Source organism: Geotrypetes seraphini, chromosome 2 (genome assembly GCF_902459505.1).
Source record: "Geotrypetes seraphini chromosome 2, aGeoSer1.1, whole genome shotgun sequence".
In the NCBI taxonomy this organism is placed as follows: Eukaryota; Metazoa; Chordata; class Amphibia; order Gymnophiona; family Dermophiidae; genus Geotrypetes; species Geotrypetes seraphini.
In genome coordinates, this window is record NC_047085.1 from 119,472,397 (window position 1) to 119,495,814 (window position 23,418).

Sequence of the window (23,418 nt, forward strand, 5' to 3'; positions counted from 1 at the left end):
AAAAGGATAGAGTCGGTCCAGAAGAAGGATGCTAAAATGGTATGTGGTCTTCATCATAAGGCGTATGAGGATAGATTTAAAGATCTTAATCTGTATACTTTGGAGGAAAGGCGGGAGAGGGGAGATAAGATAGAGACGTTTAAATACCTATGTAATGTAAATGCGCATGAGTCGAGTCTCTTTAATTTGAAAGGCAATGAGAGGGCTTAGGATGAAGTTAAGAGTTGATAGGCTCCGGAGTAATCTAAGGAAATACTTTGTTACAGAAAGGGTGATAGATGTATGAAACAGTCTCCCAGAAGAGGTGGTGGAGACTAAGACTGTGTCTGAATTTAAAAGGGCCTGGGATAGGCACGTGGAAATCTCTCAGAGAAAGAGATAATGGCTACTGCGGATGGGCAGAGTAGATGGGCCATTTGGCCTTTATCTGCCATCTTGTTTCTATGTTTCCTTGAATTTTTTGAACTTCAGGGGAGCCCCCACAGGCTGTTTTTGGCACATATTTGCTGGTGGCAGCCATCTTGAATTTTAAACAATCTTTTTTTTTTAAGTCTCCATCGGCTTCAAACCCCCTCAGTTTGACTAAAAATTGACTGGGATGAATTCCTTAGGCCGTTCTGCCCCTATGTAATGCCAGTTTTACTCTGGATGGTAAGCTGAGGAGCACCCATGTACTGCAGGGTGCATGAGGGAGGGACAGGAGCCTCAGGCTTAGTCTCCTTTGAGTCTTCTAGGGCTGGGGAATTGCAGGGGGTCTGAGTGGTAGTGAGAAAATCCTTTCTGGAGACCACAAAAGCTAAAGGTGTGAAATGGAAGTGCATGGATGCTGCGGAGCCCAAGAAGCCAGTCTGATTTCCTGCAGGGATCAATGGGGCCACCTGTTCAAGGATTTACTCCAGAGATTGTAAATTTCCTGTGGAAAGCTTATCTGACAGTTTCAGGTTGCATTGCGCGGCCTGGGGATGTGCTGACATTAGACAAGGGAGAGATCCCTCTTCCAGAGGTCTCCCGCTGTGGAGAAAGCCAGCTCCCAGCTTAAGTGACCAAGTGGAACTGGACTGGGAGAACTGGAGGACAGACTCCATGTCTTTATTGTTCCAGGGCTCAGCTGCTTTCCTGGAGGATTCCACTTCCCTGTTAGGGACTGGGTGTCAAGAGGTGATAGTTGAACTCGACCAGAGAGAAGATACATTGGTGTGGTGACTTTTCAAGTCAGTTACCATCTTGCATGTTATTATGGATGTACTCAGGGAGTTGAAATTGGAGCCCCAGCAGCCATCCACCTCATGTGCATGCTCATGAGCGCCACAAATGCTCAGAACACCTTTTCTCCCTTGCATTCAGACATCACCTTTCTGGTCACTGTGCAATGGGAGATTCCAGAAGGATCCCTAAACGTGGCAAAAGCTATGCCCAAATTTACCCTATGGCTGCAGAATTTCAGCAGCTGTTTAGTCGGGTGAAGGTGGACTCCACGGTGACTGAAATAACCAAATGTACAAACCTCCCTTCTGAGGAAGAAGTGATATTAAAGGATGCAGAAGATCACAAGGTGGATGTAATTCTTAAGAGACGATTTTAAGCACTAGCTTTGGGTCTCAAAGCTGCTGTAGCAGCCTTATTTGTGGCATGTGCCTACCACACCAGGTTAAGGCAGAGTCCTGTTGGAGAGGAGGATGTTTGCCAAAAGCTGGTGCTGGAGGGGGTGGATTATATGGCAGATGCTCTAAATGACATCATCAGAATCATGGGCAAAGTGTCGGCATATGCTGTTTCTGCCTGCAGGATGCCGTGTATCGGGCAATTCAGCCTCCAAAGCCACCTTAGGCAGACTGCCCTTCAAAGGTCAGATACTATTTGCTAAAGGCTTAGACGACATAAAAACATGACCAGCGTGGCAGTTCACTACCCTAAATCTCTGCAGGACACCAGACCTTGCTCACCTGCTGGGGGAGGCAGAGGCAATTTTCATTCCTCGCGATGTTCCTGCCAGTATTACGCAGGTTCCTCTGCTCAAAGATCTTATCAGGGATCCAGACATAGATTTGGCAACTCCAGATGCCAGGAACTTTCAGAGTCTTGTATCAGCACATCCTCCAAGAAGCCACAATGATGCCAGGTCAGCAGCCATATCTTAGCACATTGGTGGGAGGATAGCCAGAAAAGAGGCCAGGGTCCAAGAGATGGTGCAGAGTCTATTGGACATTCAAGCCATAGACCCAGTTCTTGAAGAAGAATCGGGCTCTGACAAATACTCTATATACTTCATAGTGCCCAAGAAAGACACAGAAGACTGGAGACTGATTCTAGACCTAAAGTCCATAAATGCGGCACTGAAAATACTGTACTTCCACATGGAGATGGATCGGTCATTCTTTTGCTTTAGGTCCTTTTGGGTGTCTGTTTGCCAGTTAAAATGATACCAAACATAATGCAAAGAACAAGCTTTTATTCCCTGTACATCAGTTTAACAAACTGCTCGTGCACATATACATAAGTTAAACATAAATATACATCACCGTTGGAGTACGCCTCATCTATGCCAATGACTGGAAAGATCCAAGTTAAAGCCAGACACAGAGAATGGGGCAAACACCCTTGAACATCCATAAAGAAAAGATCTCCAAGTCTGAATGCCACCGGTCCCCACTTTTTATATATTATCCAAGCTGGATAATTAATTAAGAAGGTTGGCATTTTATGGCCTAAACATCTGTGTTTGGACACAGGAACTGGCCAGATTCCAGAGTGAACCAAAGATGGTGTTGTTCCTGTCCCCAAGTCCTAATGACAAGTAATTAAGTGAGTTAATTGCATACATGGAATAAATATTGTATGTGTGTTTTCAATTATACTTAAAATTTTGCTTTTCAGAATAGCTTATAATCAAGTTCAAAACTCAATAATCAGTACTTTTAATCACTAAACAGCATCGAACAGGCTCTACTTAAAACTGCTTTTAGTCATAAAACAGAAACTGTCTCTGTCCACTTGGCTCTATGGCTTGCGCTGGTGACTCCAGGGGGGCTCCTTATCAAAGGGCATGCCTCTCTGAATCTCTTCATTGGTGATCCTAATGACCGACAGCCTGTTTGTCTGGGAAGCCCATTGCAGTGGTCATCTGATATAGGGCCAATGGATCCACCCACAGAGAAAGTGGTCCATAAATCTTCGGGAATTATGAGCCATTTGACTAGCATTGAGAATGTTGAAGTTCCTGGAAGGAAAGGCAGTCAGAATGTTCTACAACAATGCCACTAGGGTAGCTTAGGTGAACAGAGAAGGAGGCACCAGAAGTGCCCCATTATATCTGGAGGCCCAGATGTTGTTTAAGTGGGCAGAAGTTCATCTTCATCTTTGCACCCCATGTAGTAGGAGTAGAAAACATACAGGCTGACTATCTCAGCTGGCAAACTCTAGACCCAGGAGAATGGTCACTGTCTCAAAGAGCATTCAACCTCATTGTGCAACACTGGGGGAAAACCAGTGATGGGAGGCCAGTGATGGACTTGATGGCTTCAGCCAAGAACGTAAAGGTGAATCGTTTCTACAGTGGAAGAGATGCTCCAGGAAGCTCAGGGTTGGGTACGTTGGTTTAGCCCTGTCAAGAAGAGAGGCTTTTATATATATTTCCATCCTGGCCCATGGTGGACCAGTCATCCGCAGAATCATGAATCACCTGAGATTTGTGATCCTAGTAGCCCCAGACTGGCCTCACTGGCCTTGGTATGCAGATCTAGTATGTCTTCAGCAAGGCAGCTGCATCAAGCTACTGGTTCATATAGGGCTTCTCAGTCAGGGACCAGTTCTTATGGAGAACTTGGAGCGCTTTGGTTTTATGGCATGACTCATGGCCTTAACCCACAAGGGTTAAGATAGTCATTTAGACTCTTCTTCAAGCAAAAAAAGCCATCAATGTTTGCAGCTTACACTAAGTTCTGGAATGTTTTCCATCTCTGGTGCGCCAAAGATCAGGTAGAGTCTGTTGAAGTGCCAGTTCCTGTGATCCTTGCATTTCTACAAGCCGAAATAGAAAAAGGCCTAGGGGTGACATCTTTCAAAGTCTAGGTGGCAGGCCTTTCGTACTTCTGAATTCGAAGACAACTACTGCTGGCATTTTACCCAGATGTAACCTGGTTTTTTTAAGGGGGCATTCAGGTTGTGGTCTCCTTTGCACTAGCCTTTTCTGTCTTGTATTTGGGGATTTAAAGACCCTGAACCCCAACATTAAAATGGGAGTACCTAACCACATTTTTAGGGGCTCCTCAACCCTGAAATAGTAGTTATGTAAAATATTAATAGAGAAAAAGTTAGAGGCACAAAGGCTAGAATGAAAAATATTTTATTATGTAAACAAAAATGAGACAGATTTCAGTTGTTTGTGCCGGAGGGCCATGTGATATCTCTTATTCTGTGTCATACACCACCCTCATCATTAAAATGACAAGGCAGTACTTTTATATAGTCTACATTGGCTTTATTGCATCGAATTTTTGGTGTCAGGTCAAAAGCGCGCCGGGACAAAGGCGCGCCCAGACAATTGAGCGCAGTGCGCGCCGCCGCACCGCTCTAAATTACTGTTTTTAGCGCTCCAACGGGGGGGCATGGAGGGGAACCCCCCCCACTTTACTTAATAGAGATCGCGCCGTGTTGTGGGGGATGTGGGGGGTTGTAACCCCCCACATTTTACTGAAAACTTCACTTTTTCCCTGTTTTTAGGGAAAAAGTTCAGTTTACAGTAAAATGTGGAGGGTTACAACCCCCCAAACCCCCCATAACGCCGGCGCGATGTCTATTAAGTAAACTGGGGGGGTTCCCCAACAAAACCCCCCGTCGGAGCCCCTAAAAACTGTAATTTAGAGTGGCGCGGCGGCGCGCGCTGCGCTCAATTGTCGGCGCGTGCTTTTGTCTTTCGCACCGTTGTCTATGAACCGAATTTTCTGTGGTTACATTTAAATATTCATACATTGTACATGGTAGCAAGCAGCTGTCTCACCTTTTCCCCTTATTTGGTTCTTTTCATAAGCTTCCTATTTCTTCTGTGCAATGCGTGCTTTACTAACCATAAACAGCATCAATGTAAATTCAAAGTAGACATGTACAGTGCATTCTTACTAATGGTAATAGAATTTATAAGCTGTAGCATCTTTCAGCTATAAGGTTTATTCTCTTTATCATGTTATCTTCTGAAAATTTCCCTATGATAAACTAATTCTATTTCTTATATTGTGCAAATCTTATACAAACAAAAGATTCTAAACTCCTACAAGAAAAAAGTCCTAGTTCTCTTATTTAATTCTACTCCGTAGCTCAGCCAAATATTCTATCCTTGTTCGAAAATTGTCACACAAAGCAAATGTTCCCTATATTGCGAATGCCAATCCGGAAAGCTAATCTTAAAAGTTGTAATGGATTAAAATTAGTCAGTAGGTGGTGGTAGCAAGCTTTTTCATTTTCTTTCAAACCTTTAACCTTGAACTTTTGCGGGTTTTCAGTGGAATTTTCCAAACGAGCATCTAACTTGATAGCTCCTTACCACAAGTGCTGCTTATTTATACAGAAACATGTTTTATCAAAAGTCACATCTTGTCACCCATTTTGTGTTTATAACCTCACAGTTCCATTGTCATTTTGCCTCTTTCAAGCTTCCTGTTATTTTGTGCAGATTCTGTCTTGCAAAGAAGGCTTATGCAGCACTCGATTTTTAACTATTTCATGTCATCTTTTAGCTCTTCTGGCTCAATCACATCTGCTACTCTAATCCTTCTGCACCCTGAGCAAGTGTTTTGATTACTGTATATGTCTGAATATAAGTCGAGAACCCCATTCTCCCCCAAAAGGAGGGAAAAACGGTTGACTCGAATATAAGGCTTAATATTCAATTGCCCTGCCCTGCCAGGATCTGCACCCAGCACCTCTTCCCTCCTCTGTCAGGCTTTGCATCCAGCTCCCTCCCTACCTAGCACTGCACACAGCCCCCTTCCCTCCCTCCTCTGTCAGGCTCTGCACCCAGCCCATTCCCTGCCAGGCACTGCACTCAGCCCCCTTCCCTCCTCCCAGGCTTTCCACCCTGTCCCTCCTCCCTGCCCTGTCCATCGTACCTCCTCTGCTGCTGGAATCCCTGGTGGTCCAGAGGTATAGCGGGTAGGAGTGAGCTTTCTACACTCCTGCCCTGCTGCTAACCCGGTCGGTTGCCGCCACAAGTTCCGACTTCAACTGTTGAGCGGTACCGAGCAGGAGCATGCTTTGGCGCTGCTGCTTGGCGCTGAGTGGCTACCTGAATAGCTCCTGCAAATTCTCTGCAACAGTTTGCAGGCATGAATTGATCACTTAATGTACCGACCTCTGTGTATATTAACAGAAAAAAGATTATCCAGGTAAGAACCTAATCTTTCATTACAGGAAGGTAACACAATGTATGCATTCCGATGAAAATTTCTCTGAGAATCTACCCATCAGAGAACTTGCATGCAAAAAAAAAAATATTTTCTATAAAATCTTCCACCTTGAGATTATCTTTTAGATTCCTGAATATTATGAAGAATTTCAAGTAGTTGAAGGCCATTCTCTGTAAAGTAAAAGAATGATAAAACATATTCAGAAATCTGTCCTGGTTTGAAAGACTTCTCAAAATTCTTTGCTTCAGGATTATAGATATTTGGGAACCAAGGTGAGGAGATGGTTTTCATAGAGTTAAATTATTTGTTGTGAGAGGTATTAATTACTGATTGCAAAACTGGATGTGCTGTTTCATAGCCAAGGACACTGGGTTCTGAGAATGAAAGAACTGAGCAATTGTTTCAAACACTGAAACAGCAGAATTGTTCAGGTGGCTGTATTCATATGCCTGGATCCTAACAATACCATTAAAGCAATTATTCAAAGCATTTCGAGAGCAGCATTTCCCTGCAAAAATCAGAAATTTGTATACAACCCTTCAAGGACAGGGAAATAATCTACTGTACCTGAATGTCACTTACTTGAACTAACAATGAAAAGATGTGAGCTAAATCTAAATAAATAATTTCTGGTTTCTTTGGATAAAAGAATGAACACAGGACAAGGTAAAGGAAATCACATTTGGAATTTACATTTTCAAAACCTCTTGCGTATTTTACGCAGGTACGTTTGCACCTTCTTCAAAATATGCACACATGCGATTACTCTTGTACTAGATTGCAGTAGTATGCACTTGGGGTTACACATGAGCTACTGAAGTTTCAAGTTTAATAGCACTTGATATATTGCTCAGTGAGTAGTTCGTCACAGCGTTTTACAATATAATCAATGTGAAAAAGAAATACATCAAATAATAGAACAAGAATGTGTATCCAATCTCAGCAACCATAGTTTGTCACTATATAGAACCAGAATAAGAAGCTGTTTACAGTATTCATTCAGAGCAAGTTTCTTTACATTTTATTGTTTTTGTTCTAATCCTCCCTTTCTGTATTGCTTGATAGACCGGTATATGTTCCTTACGGATGGGTATTATACCTCACTGCTACCAGCAGATGGAGACTGAGATCAAACTTGTATATCAGTACAACTTCCTCAGTCTCCGGTAGCAGAGTGATAGGCCAATTTCAGCTCCCATCTTAGCACTGTTGGATTTTTGTGTTTGGACTCCTGGTTTTGTGCTGGATAGAGCTTGGACGGATCCTCTTTGGAGATCCATCCGACCTCGGGGGTGTTAAACCCGGCGGGTCTCATGCTAGGTCCCTCCCTCCACCTTCCTCCTCCTCCCCATATTTTTCTAGGGGCCTCTGCAGGTGGCCTGACCCTCTGGTTGATCAGCCCTCCAGCTTGAGAGCTGTGGAGTCTGCTCTGATTGAAAAAAATAATCCTGAGGTGTGCTGGTCTATAGGGCTCATTTTGTGTTTTTCTCATCTAACCGGCACATTTTCTTTCAGCTAGGGCATTTTCCGGCACAATGAGCATTTTTAAAGGGCCAAAGTGCTCATTGTGATCCATATGCGAGGTACTCACGGCTGGCCTGTGCAAGCATTGTGCAGGCCGGAGCAGTGGGGCAGCCTCGTCAGCGGTGGCCAGGGCACCCCGCTGATGGTGCCTCGCGAGTCGGCTTCGGATCGTGGGGAAGCCCGGGCTTCCTCCGACACCTACGGTCCGGGAGAAAGGATTCCCTTACCGCTGGCTCGGCTGGGGATTCCCTTTTTGCATCAGTCAGTTCCTTGGCCTCAGCGTCAGGAAAGTCCCAGGCTTTTCAGCCACGGTAGGCCGCAGGAACTGCAATTTTGGTGGTTTCGGTCCATTTTCGGTGGGAACCTCCTTCCTCCTTCCTCCAAACAAAGGACAATCAAAAGGAGCACAAAGAACACCAAAGGGAGTGTCACCGTGTGGTTAGAAAAGCTAAAAGAGAATATGAGGAGAGACTGGCGGGGGAAGCAAGAAACTTCAAATCGTTCTTCAGATATGTGAAGGGGAAGCAACCGGCAAGGGAAGAAGTGGGGCCATTGGATGATGGAGACAAAAAAGGAGTGGTAAAAGAGGAAAAAGAGATAGCAGACAGGTTAAATAAGTTCTTCACGTCAGTCTTCACGAGGGAGGACACATCCAATATTCCGGAACCGGAGGACATCGTAAATGGGGATCGGGATGAAAAGCTGGTCCAACTAGAGGTAAGCCAAGAGGATGTCCTCAGGCAGATAGACAGACTAAAGAGCGACAAATCGCCAGGTCCGGACGGCATTCACCCAAGGGTACTCAAGGAACTAAGGAAAGTAATAGCAGAGCCACTTCGCCAAATATGTAACCTATCCTTAAAAACTGGAGAGATCCCGGAGGATTGGAAAATTGCAAATGTCACACCCATCTTCAAGAAGGGTTCAAGGGGGGACCCGGGGAACTACAGGCCGGTGAGCTTGACCTCGGTCCCGGGAAAAATGATGGAAGCACTGATTAAGGACAGTATCTGTGAACACATAGAAAACAATGGACAGCTAAAGTCGAGCCAGCACGGCTTCTGCAAGAGTAGGTCATGCCTCACAAACTTATTGTACTTCTTTGAGGGGGTAAACAGACAGGTGGATAAAGGGGAATCCATTGACATCATTTACCTTGACTTTCAAAAAGCCTTTGACAAGGTACCGCACGAAAGACTGCTTAAAAAACTGTGGAGACACGGGGTGCAAGGGGGAGGTCCACCGATGGATCAAAAACTGGCTGGCAGACAGAAAACAGAGGGTTGGAGTGAAGGGCCATTACTTAGACTGGCATGGGGTCACGAGCGGAGTTCCGCAGGGGTCGGTGCTGGGACCGCTCCTGTTCAATATATTTATTAATGACCTGGAGGCGGGAACAAATTGCGAAGTTATTAAATTTGCGGATGACACCAAACTCTACCGCAGGGTTGAAACCATGGAAGACTGCGAAGATCTGCAAAGGGACCTAACGACGCTAGAAGAATGGGCCAAAAAATGGCAAATGAACTTTAACGTAGGGAAATGCAAGGTCATGCATGTAGGGAAAAAGAACCCGATGTTCAGCTACAAAATGGGAGGATCACTGCTAGGGGTAAGTAACCTTGAAAGAGACCTGGGAGTGATGGTGGACACGTCTTTGAAGGCGTCGGCACAGTGCGCCACAGCCTCAAGAAAAGCAAACAAAATGTTGGGTATCATTAAGAAGGGTATCACTACCAGGACAAAGGAGGTCATCCTGCCACTGTATCGTGCAATGGTGCGACCGCATCTGGAGTACTGTGTCCAGTATTGGTCGCCGTACCTCAAAAAGGACATGGCGGTACTTGAGGGAGTCCAGAGAAGAGCAACTAAACTGATAAGAGGTATGGAAAACCTCTCATATACTGACAGACTAAAAAGCTGGGGCTGTTCTCCCTGGAAAAGCGGAGACTTAGAGGAGACATGATAGGAACCTTCAAGATCCTGAAGGGTATAGAAAAAGTAGACAGGGACAGATTTTTCAGATTATGGGGAACCACAAGTACAAGGGGGCACTCGGAAAAATTAAAATGAGACAGGTTTAAAACAAATGCCAGAAAGTTCTTTTTCACCCAGAGCGTGGTGGACACATGGAACGCGCTTCCGGAGGCTGTGATAGGCCGGAGCACGTTACAAGGCTTCAAAGAAGGTTTGGATAGGTTCCTAGAGGATAAAGGAATTGAGGGGTACAGATAAGAGTAGCAGTAGGTTATAGGGATAGTCTGGGACCATTGCTCAGGCAATGGGCCTGATGGGCCGCCGCAGGAGCGGACCGCTGGGCGAGTTGGACCTCTGGTCTGCCTCAGCGGAGGCAACTTCTTATGTTCTCTAAAGTTACCTCAGATGACCTTCCCCATGTTCTGGAATACATTTTGAAAATCTTATGTGCTGGCGGCAGGAGGTATTCTGTCCACTCCAGGGGTCTCGGACAGTTTTTTTACCCTTGACATCTTCCCTGGCGCGGCCCCACACAGTGGCGGTTTTGCCCCCCTCTACTCCTCTCTCATCCCAACACCCGAGGGTCTCTTGGGATGAGGATTTTTACCCAGAGGAGCAAGATGTTATTGATGAGGACCTGGATCCTTTGGGGAGAATTCCAGGATCCTCTTGGGGGTCGGATTCCACCCGCGAGAGGTTTGAGCACCCCCCAGCTGGTGAAGATTCGTCTGTAGTGTGCATTTTTCTGCGGGACGAGCATGCTAGTCAGACTACATTAAAAGGATAAGTAAAAGAAAAACATGTGCTGTTGTTTTGCTTTTTATTTTTGAAAAGGAACAGAAAGAAAAACAGCAGTAAACAAATAAGCTACATTTTTTAAAAAAGGAGGCAATTTGAGGAGCCAAAGCTTAATATTCACAAATATTTTGTGTATTGATGTAAATGGCTTTGAAAGCCCTCTTGCCATCCTTTAATTGAACCCTAACAAGTGGGGTGTGTTGTCACTGTGGTTGTTTCCAGTTTGCCCCACTTCATCATCTTCTGCATCCCTTTAGTGGGTTCAAGCACCCCCCAGCTGACAAAGATGCGTCTGTGGTGCGCAATTTTCAGCGGGACGAGCTTCATGAGTTAATTCTGCAGGTCTCCTCGGTTTTGCACTTTGAGGACACCGTGTTGGAGCCCCTGCGTACGGTGAATCCCTTGCTTCAGGGGATCCCTTCTGCTTCCCGCGCTTTTCCTATGCTTCAGGATATTCGGGATCTTATGCTCGTACAGTGGCAGATGCCAGAAACCCCTTTTCGTTTTATGTGCTCTATAACCCGCCTGATTCCATTCCTAAGGAGTTAGGGACCCTTTGAAGTCACCCATAGTGGACGTGATGGGCTCTGCCATTTCTAAGAGGCATACCATGCCTGTTGAGGGCGGTGTGGCCTTGCAGGACCCGGAGGAGCGTAAGTTGGAGCCCTCCTTAAAAAGTTTTGATGTGACATCTTTGTCGGTCTAGGCGGCGTTAGTTGGCAGGTTAGTGGCTCGGACGTGCTTCTTATCTCTCGGATGCCATGTATGTCCTCTTGCAAGCTTTGCCAAGCCTTTGGAGTGGCGGCACACTGTATTTGTGGCTTTGCGCTTGGTCGGCGGATTCGGCGTCCAAGGCTAGGTTGACAAAGTTTCCTTTTAAAGGATCTTTCTTGTTCGGTGTGGACCTGGACAGGTTGGTTCAGACTCTCACTGATTTATCAGTGCCTCGTTTGCCTGAGGATAGGCCTAGGCTGCTGGCTCAAGGTAGCGCTGCTCGTGGGCATGGGCGTGATTTCCGCCGCGTCCGCTCTGGTAGAGGGGTTGCCTCTTTTCCATCTTCTGGACTCTCTAGAGGCAGATTCTTCCAGCGCATGCATTCCTTTCTTGGGGCCTACCGTTGTGCAGGTAGCGCTCCCACCGGGTCCCCTGCTGCATGTCCTGCCCCATGACTCATTGTCGGCACCCGTCTTGGTTCTGGTAGGCGCACGGCTGCAAGAATTTTATCCAAAGTAAGCAGATATCATGTCCGATCAGTGGGTTCTGGAAGTGATTCGGGACGGCTATGCTCTAGAGTTCGCCCAGTCCTTGCCAGACCGTTTTCTAGCTTCTCCCTCACAGGTGGTGTGGAAAAAGCAGGCTTTTTGTGAGACCCTTCAAAGATTGTTAGATCTCCACACGGTGGTTCCAGTTCCCCCACGGGAGTGGGGCACAGGTTGGTACTCGATTTTCTTTGTGGTACCAAAAAAAGAAGGGACTTTCGACTCATCCTGGATGTGCAGGGGGTCAACAGGGCTCTTCACGTGCCTTCCTTCCTCAAGGAAACTGCGGTCTGTGATTCTGGCGGTTCAGCCGGAGGAGTTTCTGACCTCTCTAGTTTTGACCGTGGCCTTCTTGCTTTTTCCCATTCGGGCCTCCCATCATCGCTTCCTGCACTTTGCGATTTTGGGACAACATTATCAGTTCTGTACACTTCCCTTTGGTCTGGCCATGGCTCCGTGGATGTTCACCAAGGTGCTGGTGGTTGTTGTGGCGGCGTTGCGAAAAGAGGGCATTCTTATTCATCCCTACTTGGACGACTGGTTGATTCAAGCCAAGTCGTTCCAGGAGAGCATTCGGGTCACGGCTCAGGTGGTGGAGTTTCTGCAGTCGCTGGAATGAGTATTCAACCTTGCCAAGAGCCGGTTATCTCCATCTTAGCGCCTGGAATATAGGGGTCCTTCGACACCTCCTTGGGGAAAGTCTTTCTTCCAGAGACCCGGGTAAGCAACTTACAGTCTCAGATTCACCTGCTTATGTTCTGGGGCACAGATTTCCTTCAAATTTTGGGGTCGTTGGCGGCCTCCCTCGATGTAGTGAGGTAGTTCCGGGCCCACATGCGTCCTTTTCAATATGCTCTTCTTTGGAGGTGTTTGCCTCAAAGGCACAGTCTGGATCACCCTGTTCCGCTTCCGGGCTTAGCTCGGGGCAGTCTTCGTTGGTGGCTCCAGATCCCCCATCTTGTATAAGAGGCGAGTCTGGTCCAGCCGCAATGGACGGTGCTGCTCATGGATGCCATTCTTCTCAGTTGGGGAGCTCAGTATCTAGGTCACTTAGCTCAGGGCATCTGGTCCATGGAGGAGGCTTCTTGGTCGATTAATGGTTTGGAGATCAGAGCCATCTATCTGACATTGCTAGCCTTCCAGTACTTTCTGATGGGCAAGTCAGTCAGGGTTCTGTTGGACACTGCCACGGCGGTGGCCTATGTCAATCATTGGGGGGCACCAGAAGCACTTTGGTGGCACAGGAGGCGATTCTTCCAGAAATATCAGCTTCTCACATGGCCGATGTGGAGAATGTTCGAGCAGACTTCCTAAGTCGTCACATGCTAGATCCTGGAGAGTGGTGTCTCAGCCCGGTGGCTTTTCCGTTGCTAGTGCAGTCTTGGAGTCAGCCCCCCGTGGACCTAATGGTCACAAGTGTCAATGCCACAACACCCCGCTTCTTCAGTTGTCACAGAGACAGGCAGGCCGAGTACCTGGATGCTCTGGTTCAACCATGGCCATCGGAGGGGCTGTTGTATGTGTTCCCTCCGTGGTTATTAGTGGGCAGAGTTCTTCTATGTATAATTTGCCATCCGGGCCTCGTGGTTTTGGTGGCTCCAGATTGGTCTCAACAACCGTGGTACATGGATCTGGTGAGGCATCTGGTGGCGGATCCTCTGTCTCTCTTGGATGACCTTCTAGCTCAGGGTCCCATTCCAATGTTCAATCCGGGTCCCTTCTGTCTTAAGGCTTGTGTCTTGAAAGGGGTCGACTAGGTAAGAAGGGATATTCAGATAAAGTAATCTCAACTCTCTTGGCGTCTCTTTGGGAAATGGTGTGATGTGTGTGGAGTGGTCTCTTTTCGTGCTTCCCTGCCTAACATCTTAGCGTTCTTGCAGGATGGCCTGGATAGGGGACTGGCTTGGTCTTCTCTCTGGGTTCAGCTTGTGGCCTTGTCAGGCTTTCGGGGATTATTGACAGGTCAGTGTTTGACTGCCATTCCTGATGTGATTTGCTTCTTGCAGGCAGCCAAGTTGTTCCGGCCTCCTGTATGAATCGGATTCTGTCAATTCTAGTGCGCCCTCCTTTTGAACCATTGGGTGACTGCTCTGTGAAGGACTGTACTTAAAGCAGTCTTCTTGGTGGCCATTACTTCTGCTAGACGTGTTTCTGAGCTGCAGGCTTTCTCTTGTAGGGCTCCCTTGGAGTTTTCTAGGGAGTGGGTTGTCTTGAGGCCTGTTCCTTCTTTTCTGCCAAAAGTAATTTCTCCTTTTCATGTCAATCACTCTGTAGTTCTCCTGGTGTTGGGTAGTCGGGAGGGCTCTTCTGAGCAACGACAACTGCGCAAGTTGGATGTCAGTCGGGTTCTTCGCTATTATGTGCAGTGGACCCAGGAGATCAGGTAATCAGATTATCTCTTTGTCCTTCTAGCAGGTTCTCTTAAAGGGGATGGCGCATCTGAGGCTACTATTGTGCGTTGGATCAAGGAGACTTTTGTTTCCTCTTATCTTCTCAAGGCTCATTCCACTAGGGGTCAGGCAGCTTCTTGGGCTGAGTTTTCTCTAGTGCCTCCTCTGGTCTTTGCTGCATTCCTTTGTCAGACCGTGTAGATGTTCAAGCGCGTCGGGACGCAGTATACAGTGAAGGTGTTCTGGTGTCGGCCCTTCGGGATTCCTACCCTTCATGGATACTACTTTGGTACATTCCATCTGTAAGGAACTATACTAGTCTACCAAGCGATACAGAAGGAGAAATTAGGTTCTTACCTGCTAATTTTCTTTCTGTTAGCTTGTAGACTGGTATAGTTCCCCACCCTGTCTGTCTTTGTGCGGTGATTGCAAGTTTTTGCTTGCATGCAGATTTTGGGTTTTTCTGCGGGTTCTAGTATTTTTCTAGGGCCGGGGAGAAATAAGGAGAACGGCAATGGCTCAGCTAGCTTAGCTGGTGAGCTATGTGGATGTTTTATCTACAGGATTCAGTTCTACATATGTTCCAACAGTTGTTTACAGATGTTTGTTTTTACACTCCTGTTTGGAGTATATTTTACTGTTTTTCAATTAAGAATTTTCCTAGGTTCTGTTGGCTATTCGGCAGACTGGATCAGTAGAGGGGAAGCTGTACTGATATACAAGTTTGATCTCATTCTCCACCTACAAGCTAACAGAAAGAAAATTAGCAGGTAAGAACCTAATTTCTCCTTACTCCTCCCTCCCCCCACAAATACTACCCCTACCAAAGTTTAAAGGAAGTGAAGCTCCTGGTAACTGCCAGGCTTAGGCTGGATGACACTTTCCCTTCATGAGGAGACCTTCAGGAATTTTATGGGAAATACAGTTTGAGAGTGAAAAACAGGGGGGCTGTGGTCAGGAGAAATTGGCATTGTCATTCTGCTCTAATTGCTAGAACTCAAGCTCTGGGATGGATCCTAGATCTGGAGGAAGATTTGCTGACAGCTTCTTGGAAATTTACCTATCAAGGTCCAGTGTTCATCAAAGTTGATCTTCCATCCTCATCCATAGCTACAGAAATGTAATGGAAATATTTTGTCTTATGTTAAGCAGGCTTATCTAAACTTATTCAAGGATTCTTTTTCCATTTTGTATATCTGGATCTTGGAATGGTGATAAACTAATGCATTATGGGTAAAAGAAAAAAAAATCTTATAATGTATTTTACTTTTGACTCTTCTTTACAGAATCCTAACAAAACTTCTGGAGGTCTCAGATGACCCACAGGTTTTGGCTGTGGCTGCTCATGATGTTGGCGAATATGTGAGACATTATCCAAGAGGGAAACGGTAAGGATGATAAAATTATTTTATAATTTAAGGGTTTCAAAACATTTGGGGGAGTAAAATACTAAATACAGACAAGGTAAGATTGTAGTTTAGAAGGCAAAGAACAGGACTGATATTCAGGGTTTACTTGGTAAACGTTGTATGCTGGCATCTTTTGCTCTTAATATTGGGGCCAATGCAAGAAAGCCATGCAGTAGAACTGTGTACCAATGACTTAGCAAAGCTTCTGTTATGAAATTAGCTCAAATTTATATTGTTGCATTGCAGTAACCAATGAGTATGAATATTACTGCTATGTTAAAATTGTGTATATAATCTGCAGCTCATTACTAAAATGTTCCCCTTCCAGTCAGTGCATAAGAAGTAATTACTCATGCACTGTCAGCCCCATCCCAAATTCCATGTATACTAGAAGGACCCCTTCCTCCCCACCATTTAAAAAAAAAAAAAAATCCTTTAGTAGTCTAGCAGCACTCCTTCCTCTCCCGGACCTCTTCTTCCTTATTTTTTGTAGATAAGCCTCTAGTGATAATACTCTGATATTACCATTAGAGGTCTCAATGGCCATTTTTGAATCCCAGTGACCATGAGGCAGGAACAAGTGGGCATCACTCCTGCCCCACTAGACACCAGGGATCCAGAGTAAGGCCAGAAAGTTAGTGGGAGAGGGACTCGTGGAACAAACAACAATGTGTCTGTATGTAAGAGACTTCTGAAGGGTGTGTGTTTAATGGCAGGAGTTTGTGTATCATGTTGGGGAGGGAGGGGGAGACTAGTGTTATGTCTTGAGGGTTGAGGAAATTGATTTCAGGATGAGGATGTAATCAAGGGGGAGGGAGGAAGTGCAGTGGTTGGTACCATAGAGACCAGGCATATCAGGATTTACAGATTCCTCAACATGCATTTCTTATGTGAAATAGGAAATATTTGTTTATTACATGACATAGAAGTCTAGGCTGTTTTCACAAAAAAATATTGAACTCCATTAAAATATAGAAAAAACACACACATACATACTAAGAACATAAGTAATGTCTCTGCGGGGTCAGACCAGAGGTCCATCATGCCCAGCAGTCTGCTCATGCAGCGGCCCATCAGGTCCAGGAATCCTCTATCTATACCCTTCTATCCCCTTTTCCTTCAGGAAATCATCCAATCCCTTCTTGAACCCCAAAACCGTATTCTGTCCTATCACGCCCTCTGGAAGCGCATTCCAGGTGTTCACCACTCTCTGGGTGAAGAAGAACTTCCTAGCGTTGGTTTTGAATCTGTCCCCTTTTAATTTTTCCGAATGCCCTCTCGTTCTTGTAGTCTTCGAAAGTTTGACGAATCTGTCCCTTTCCACTTTCTCTATGCCCTTCATGATCTTGTAAGTCTCTATCATATCCCCTCTAAGTTTTCCGCTTCTCCAGGGAAAAGAGCCCAAGTTTCTCCAAACTTCCATACCCTTTATCAAGCGTGTCGCTCTCTTCTGAACCCTCTCGAGTATCGTCATATCCTTCTTTAGGTACGGCGACCAATATTTGACGCAGTACTCCAGATGCGGGCGTACCATCGCCCGATACAAAGGCAGGATAACTTCTTTCGTTCTGGTTGTAATACCCTTCTTGATTATACCTAGCATTCTATTCGCTTTCTTAGCAGCCGCTGCGCACTGTGCCGACGGCTTCATTGTCTTGTCCACTATTAGCCCCCAAGTCCCTTTTTTGGGTACTCTCACTCAATGACAGCCCGCCCATCGTGTAGCTGTACCTCGAGTTTCTGTTTCCTACGTGCAAGACTTTACATTTCTCTACATCTGCCATCTCGTCGCCCACTCCCCTAGTTTGTTCAGGTTCCTTTGTAAATCTTCGCAGTCTTCTATAGTCCTAGTCTGAATAAGGTGTTAGACTGGACTGACATCCTGTGATAGCTGACCAATTTCTGATTAGGACTCTCATGGTCATTCCAAAGAAAAAAGGCCTAAAAAAAGGTGGCTATATTTCTTGTACTTTCCCAGTTTGCTTTCAGAGCAGAGATCAAGTGCGGCTGCATTAAATTCTTGAAATGAGAAGGAGGTGGTGCTTGTCTTCTTGGGAACCCTGGGTAGGTAAATTATGAAGGCTTGTACACTCTAATGAGAACCCCACATGAGCTACTTTCATGCCTGTGAACTTGCAAGGGATTCTAGTGGGATCCCCATGGACTTGGCTCTCTACTGCCTCACACTGGTTGAAAAACGCTGGCCTAATGAGTATAGGTGCATTGGTTTTCTTCCCTAGAGTAGGTTTGGATATAGCAATTTTTAATCCTTGTTATGCAGTTTAATTGAATTGTTATGCTTGGGATGTTTTCTCACAATACTAGTCTGTTGCAGCTGCTGGTTCACAGTTTTTGCCTTTTAATAGAAGTATTTAGTTTCTTTACTCTCAGAGACATAGAGCTAGATTCTGTAAATAGTGCCCAAAGATTGCTGCCGAAATGATGTGCAATAAACTAGTATTCTATAAAGGGTGCTCAGCATAGAATGACCCTGCCAGAATACTTGCTTAGGGCACATGTTGGGGCAAATTCTAACTTTAGGCGTCCACAATGTGAACATCTATCAACTTAGGCGTACAGATAAAGTAGATCATAAGCCCAATTAATGACTTTAACAAGCATTAATTGGAATTTAAACATCCAAATGCTGGATGCGATTCTTAAAATAGACGTCCACAATTTTGTTGATACCCATTGGAAAAAGTCACGCCTAACAGGATAGGCATGTGCATGGCTTCAAAATAGACGTCCATTTATAGAATCACATTCTAACGCACCTACCTAACGCCTAAAATGTAGGCATTGCAAAAAACAGGTCTAGTTCTGAGTGTGAGCTAGGCGCTAGGTAGACGCAAGTTAGGTAGATGTGACTTAAGCATCAGGCGTGCTGGAGGCGTCCACGTATAGGTAAATGGGGCTTTATTTTTTTGAGCTAAAGAGGACTCCAGTTTGATATAAAGGTCAAAAGATGTTTAATAATGCCTTACTTAAGCAAAGCACATGAATATATATATATATATATATATATATTGCATACTAAACCTTTTATTTTGGGGATAAAGAGGACTCATTTGATAATAGAAAAAGGTGTTTAATAATGCATTACTCAAGCAAAGCACATGAAAAAAAAATATATATAGAATTTATTTATTTATTTGTTTTGTTTTCTATCCCATTGTCCCCAAAGAGCTCAGAATGGCTTACAGGTTAAACATACATATTATATAGTTGACAGGTTACACGTTGACATAATTACTTGACAAGTGTTGAAGGTACATCTAATCTAATCTTTGGTTTATATAACGGGTCATCTCCCAGTGGAGCTCGACTCGGTTCACATATAATTAAGACTAGAGTGCATAGCAGAAAACATAGGAGACATAACTAATTAAGAAAGAACTAATTAACAACTAAAGTACACAAGAAAAGCATAAGAAAAATAACTATAATATTATCATTTCATTGAGGCTGTAGTTAAACCATTGAAAAATTGCGAGAACAACAAAGTTTTCAGGAATTTACGAAATAATTGCAGCTGGCCTAAAAGCCTAATGGAGTCAGGAAGTTCATTCCAGCTCTCTACAGACTTGAAAACAAAAGATCGACTGAGCTTCCCAGCAGATTTAATTCCCTTAAAGGAAGGAAAAGCTATCCTAGAGAAATGACTGCTTGTAAATCAAGAGGATATAAGCTTGGCTTTGGAATTGACATGCAGTTTACTATCTGAGTATGTATGGTGTAATGGTTAGAGGCTTAGCACCCTGACGACATTGGTTCAAATCCCCCACTGCTCCTTGTGACCCTGGGCAACCGGAACAGAAGAGAAATATGATAAAGGAGCCAAATTTAAATACCACCTAAGATATAAGTGGTATATAAATAATTAAAAGACAAATAAATAAAATATAATAGCGGTGCCAGCATTTTACTGCATACAGTTTTAATGATAATAGTTTTGTCTGCTTATGGTGCTTTACAGTTGACATCCAGAGCTTCTTCTATGTCTGTGCCCATGGGTTGATTGGCATGTTACCTTCTGGATGTTCATGTTTCCTTTCATTGATGACTTCAGGATTCTACCAGGGGGTATCGAGCCTGTAAGGTGGCTCTTTTTTTCCTGTTGCTTTCTTACCATTTTGGCATACTATGGCAGGAACTAACAGGGGTGTAGAGCCTATAAATTATTTTTCCCGCCATAGTATGTCTCATTACTCATTACTCCCGCCATGCTAATCTCATTACTCAGAATGGCTGATGTGAGTTCCCTTGTGAGACTGCCACATGTTCAGTTTAAATTTGAGTCAACCTTTTTCCCCTCTTTTTGGGAGGGGAAAGGTTACCTTGGTTATATTCGGATAGGTTTATATTTGAGTATTCTACTGTAACATAGATAAGACACTAATGCTTTCCTACAATACGGTTTATCATATAGTCGAGGGGCCAAGTGCAGATATTAGATGGGGTACAGAATCTGTTAAGATAAAGTCTGGTTTTAGCCCTTTTTTAGGCAAAACACTAATCACAAAACTAATTCAAATTTCCTAAAACAAAGCTGAATAGTATATCACAAGACCTACTTTGCAAAGTCCAATAATAAAGGTAATTTATAGCTAACTAACCTCAGGGTGTTAAGAAAAAATATGTAAAACCAATGCCTTACAACTTTCAGAGACCAGGAAGATTGCCATTTCCAGTTTATATCCTAGGAAATGGTAGCATCTTCAGGATTAGACAGGAAATAATTATTACACCTGGCTCTGAATTAAACCCTTGAGACAGTGAGCAGTACAAGGAAGCCTAGAGATAAAACACATGAATGGAATAGTTGGTATGCAAAATACAATTCCATGTTTGCAGCAATGTTAGCCAATTTCATTTCAACAATGGACTTATCTTAATAGAATTCTTCTTTACAAATAACTTCATCTTTTTAAACGCAGATCGGGAGGACTGGACCCGACATATTTCGCATACCGTTTTTTCAAGGGTCCTCCCTAAAAAACATAACCATTAATCAGTACTGTACTTGTAACCCATCTATACATTCTAAAACAAGCCCCAAGCACCCATCAATTTATAAACTAAGCAATGTTAGGGCATGTCTTCTAAGAATTATGATGTAGAAAGCTTTGTATGGTAAAAATAGGCAAAAAACATCCGAGTTGCAGAAGCTGGGGCAAAAAGCAGTGTCATTTTCAGGACTCCACCTGGTTATCTGTCCCATATACAGATGTTGGTACACTGGAAGTAGTATCTTTGATAAGTTGGATCAGAGGCCATTTGTACTAGCTGAGCAAATCAGACACTTTTTATTACATGCTAGTCATATGCATAGCATTTTTGATGACGGGGGCTAGATGCAGTTGGTGACTGCTTGTATCAGTCATGGCTTCATAGTGATGGTAACATTGTTACTTCTTCAAGTGTCAAGAGCTGGTCTCTGAACTATGAAAACTTGGTACCTTATTTCTGCAGTGTAGCAAGTCCAGGAATCTTTATACATAGACTGCGTATTAGTCTGGTTCACTGAATGTGTCAAAAACTGGCATACCATATGTTCATGAAAGGCCGGTCTTTTCTCTAGCCCTACAGTCTCAGCTGTTTTGATCTACTTTAGCAGCTTTATGATGTTATCACTTAGGCATTTTATACCAGCATATATATTTACATATATACATACAGCTATACACAACTGTCTGAAACCTCCTTGGTTCATGACAACCTATGAGCTACTTATAGAAATTCCTTTATACTATAGGGCTCATAAAACTTAAACACATCTAAAAACCCGCCCAAGTTGGCACTTGGATGACCTAAAAGACAGGTCATCCAAGTGCTGATAATCAAACCTATTTTGTGATGTATCCAGGGACTTTTTAGGCCTCTGAATGTCGCTGTGTGCCCAGAGCTGAAAGGAGCGTATTTGTATGAGTGGTTGGGGTGGGATGTGGGCTGACCTAAAATTAGTCATCCTGCAGGAATAATCAAATGTTTTACAAGACTTCTTAGATGGAACTTCTGCATTGTGACTTAGACAATGTAAAAACAGGTATAAGTGCCCAAAATATATCCAGAGTGACCAGATAACCACTGCAGAGACAAAGTAAAGACCCCTACACACTCCCCCAGTGTTCACTGACTTCCTCACCCCCCCCCCCACAAAGATTGGAATAAAACCGTACATACCATATTTTTTGCTCCCTAAGACGCACCCTAGATTTAGAGGAGGAAAACAAGAAAAAAATATTCTGACCCAAATTCTCCCTGCCAGGCTCTGCACCCTGTCCCCCCTCTGGTGGTCTAGTGGTAGGCCAAGACAGGGCTCAGAGCAGGCAGGCCTAGTGGCAGGCAGGCCCCATACACCTCACGTACCCCCCCCCCAGTACCTTAAATCATACCCCCATACCTCCACTTGCCCCCAGTACCTTAAATCATCCCCCCCATGTCGTTAAATCATCCCATGTGCACCCCCAGTACCTTAAATCATCCTCTCATGTACCACCCAAGTACCTTTTTTAATCCCCCCTCCCCCCGTACCTTTAATCATATCCCTTTGGTACCTTTTTAAATTCCTCGCTCCTTAGACGGCTCTCATTTTTCCCAGCCAGCAGGTGCACAGGCCAGAAGCGCAGCAATCAGGAGCAAGCCCTCCATGCTCCTGCCTGGGCCTGCACAATTTCTGAATGGCTGCAGTCAGTTCTCACGAGTCCTACGAGAGATAACTGCAGCCATTTGGAGATTGGCCCAGGCGGGAGCGCAGAGGGCTTGCTCTTGATCCCTGCTCTTCTGGCCTGTGCGCCGCTGGCTGGGAAATACATTGGACCACCAGGTACGATGGCAGCGAGCGGGCGGATGGGTTTTAAAGATGCAGCAGTGGTGGGGTGTTTAAAAGATGTGGCGACAGGCGGGGGGATTTTAAAATATGCGGCAGCTAGGGGGGTTTAAAAGATGCAGAGGCGGCAGGTGGTTTAAAAATATGTGGCGGTGGTGGTGGCAGGGGGGTTTAAAAATATGCAGCGGCGGGGGGATTTAAAAGATTTAGCGGTGGCAGGAGGGTTTAAAAGTTGTGGCAGCAGCGGGCTTAATTTGTATCTTCGCTTCATAAGATGTACTTACATTTCCACCCCCTTTTCAGGGGTGGGAAAAGTGCGTCTTATGGAGCGACAAATACGGTACTTGTCTCTAGAACATCAGCACCTAGTATAGGAAAGCCCAGTAGAACTGCACACAGGTCTCTTAAGTAGTCTGGGGGGTGGGCTAGTGAACCATAGAGAGGAGGACAATGAAAACAAGTGGAATGTCCAATAAGCAAAGGTGCAACAAATAAGGATGTCTTTCAACTCATCTGGACAATCAGGTTATTCTTTATTCTTCCAAAAATACTCGACCCGACATGTACATGTTTCGGCCCTACGGCCTGCGTCAGGAGTCTATAGATAATGTATAAAATTATATAACCGCATATAGAGCCAAATGAACACTACAATAAAATAATATATGCTAATAAGAATATTAAATGCATAAAACAAATATATTAAAAACATTTTAAGAATATATTAAAAAAATTTTTAAGAATATATGAAAAAAACAACAATTTATATATAAAAAAATTCATACATCAATGCAAACAACCATATATTTTAATACAAATGTATAAATGACT

At 44.5% G+C, this 23,418-nt stretch overlaps 1 protein-coding gene across 4 annotated transcripts in view; it reads left to right on the top strand.

Annotated features, from left to right (window-relative positions):
• ATP6V1H (ATPase H+ transporting V1 subunit H) overlaps positions 1 to 23,418 on the top strand; it is a 173,491-nt gene that overhangs the window by 99,603 nt on the left and 50,470 nt on the right. For all 4 annotated transcript variants that reach the window (XM_033929585.1, XM_033929584.1, XM_033929582.1 and 1 more), the window contains one exon: positions 15,633 to 15,734. In XM_033929585.1, coding sequence (XP_033785476.1) covers positions 15,633 to 15,734 — 102 coding nt within the window. The remainder of the gene's footprint in view (positions 1 to 15,632; positions 15,735 to 23,418) is intronic.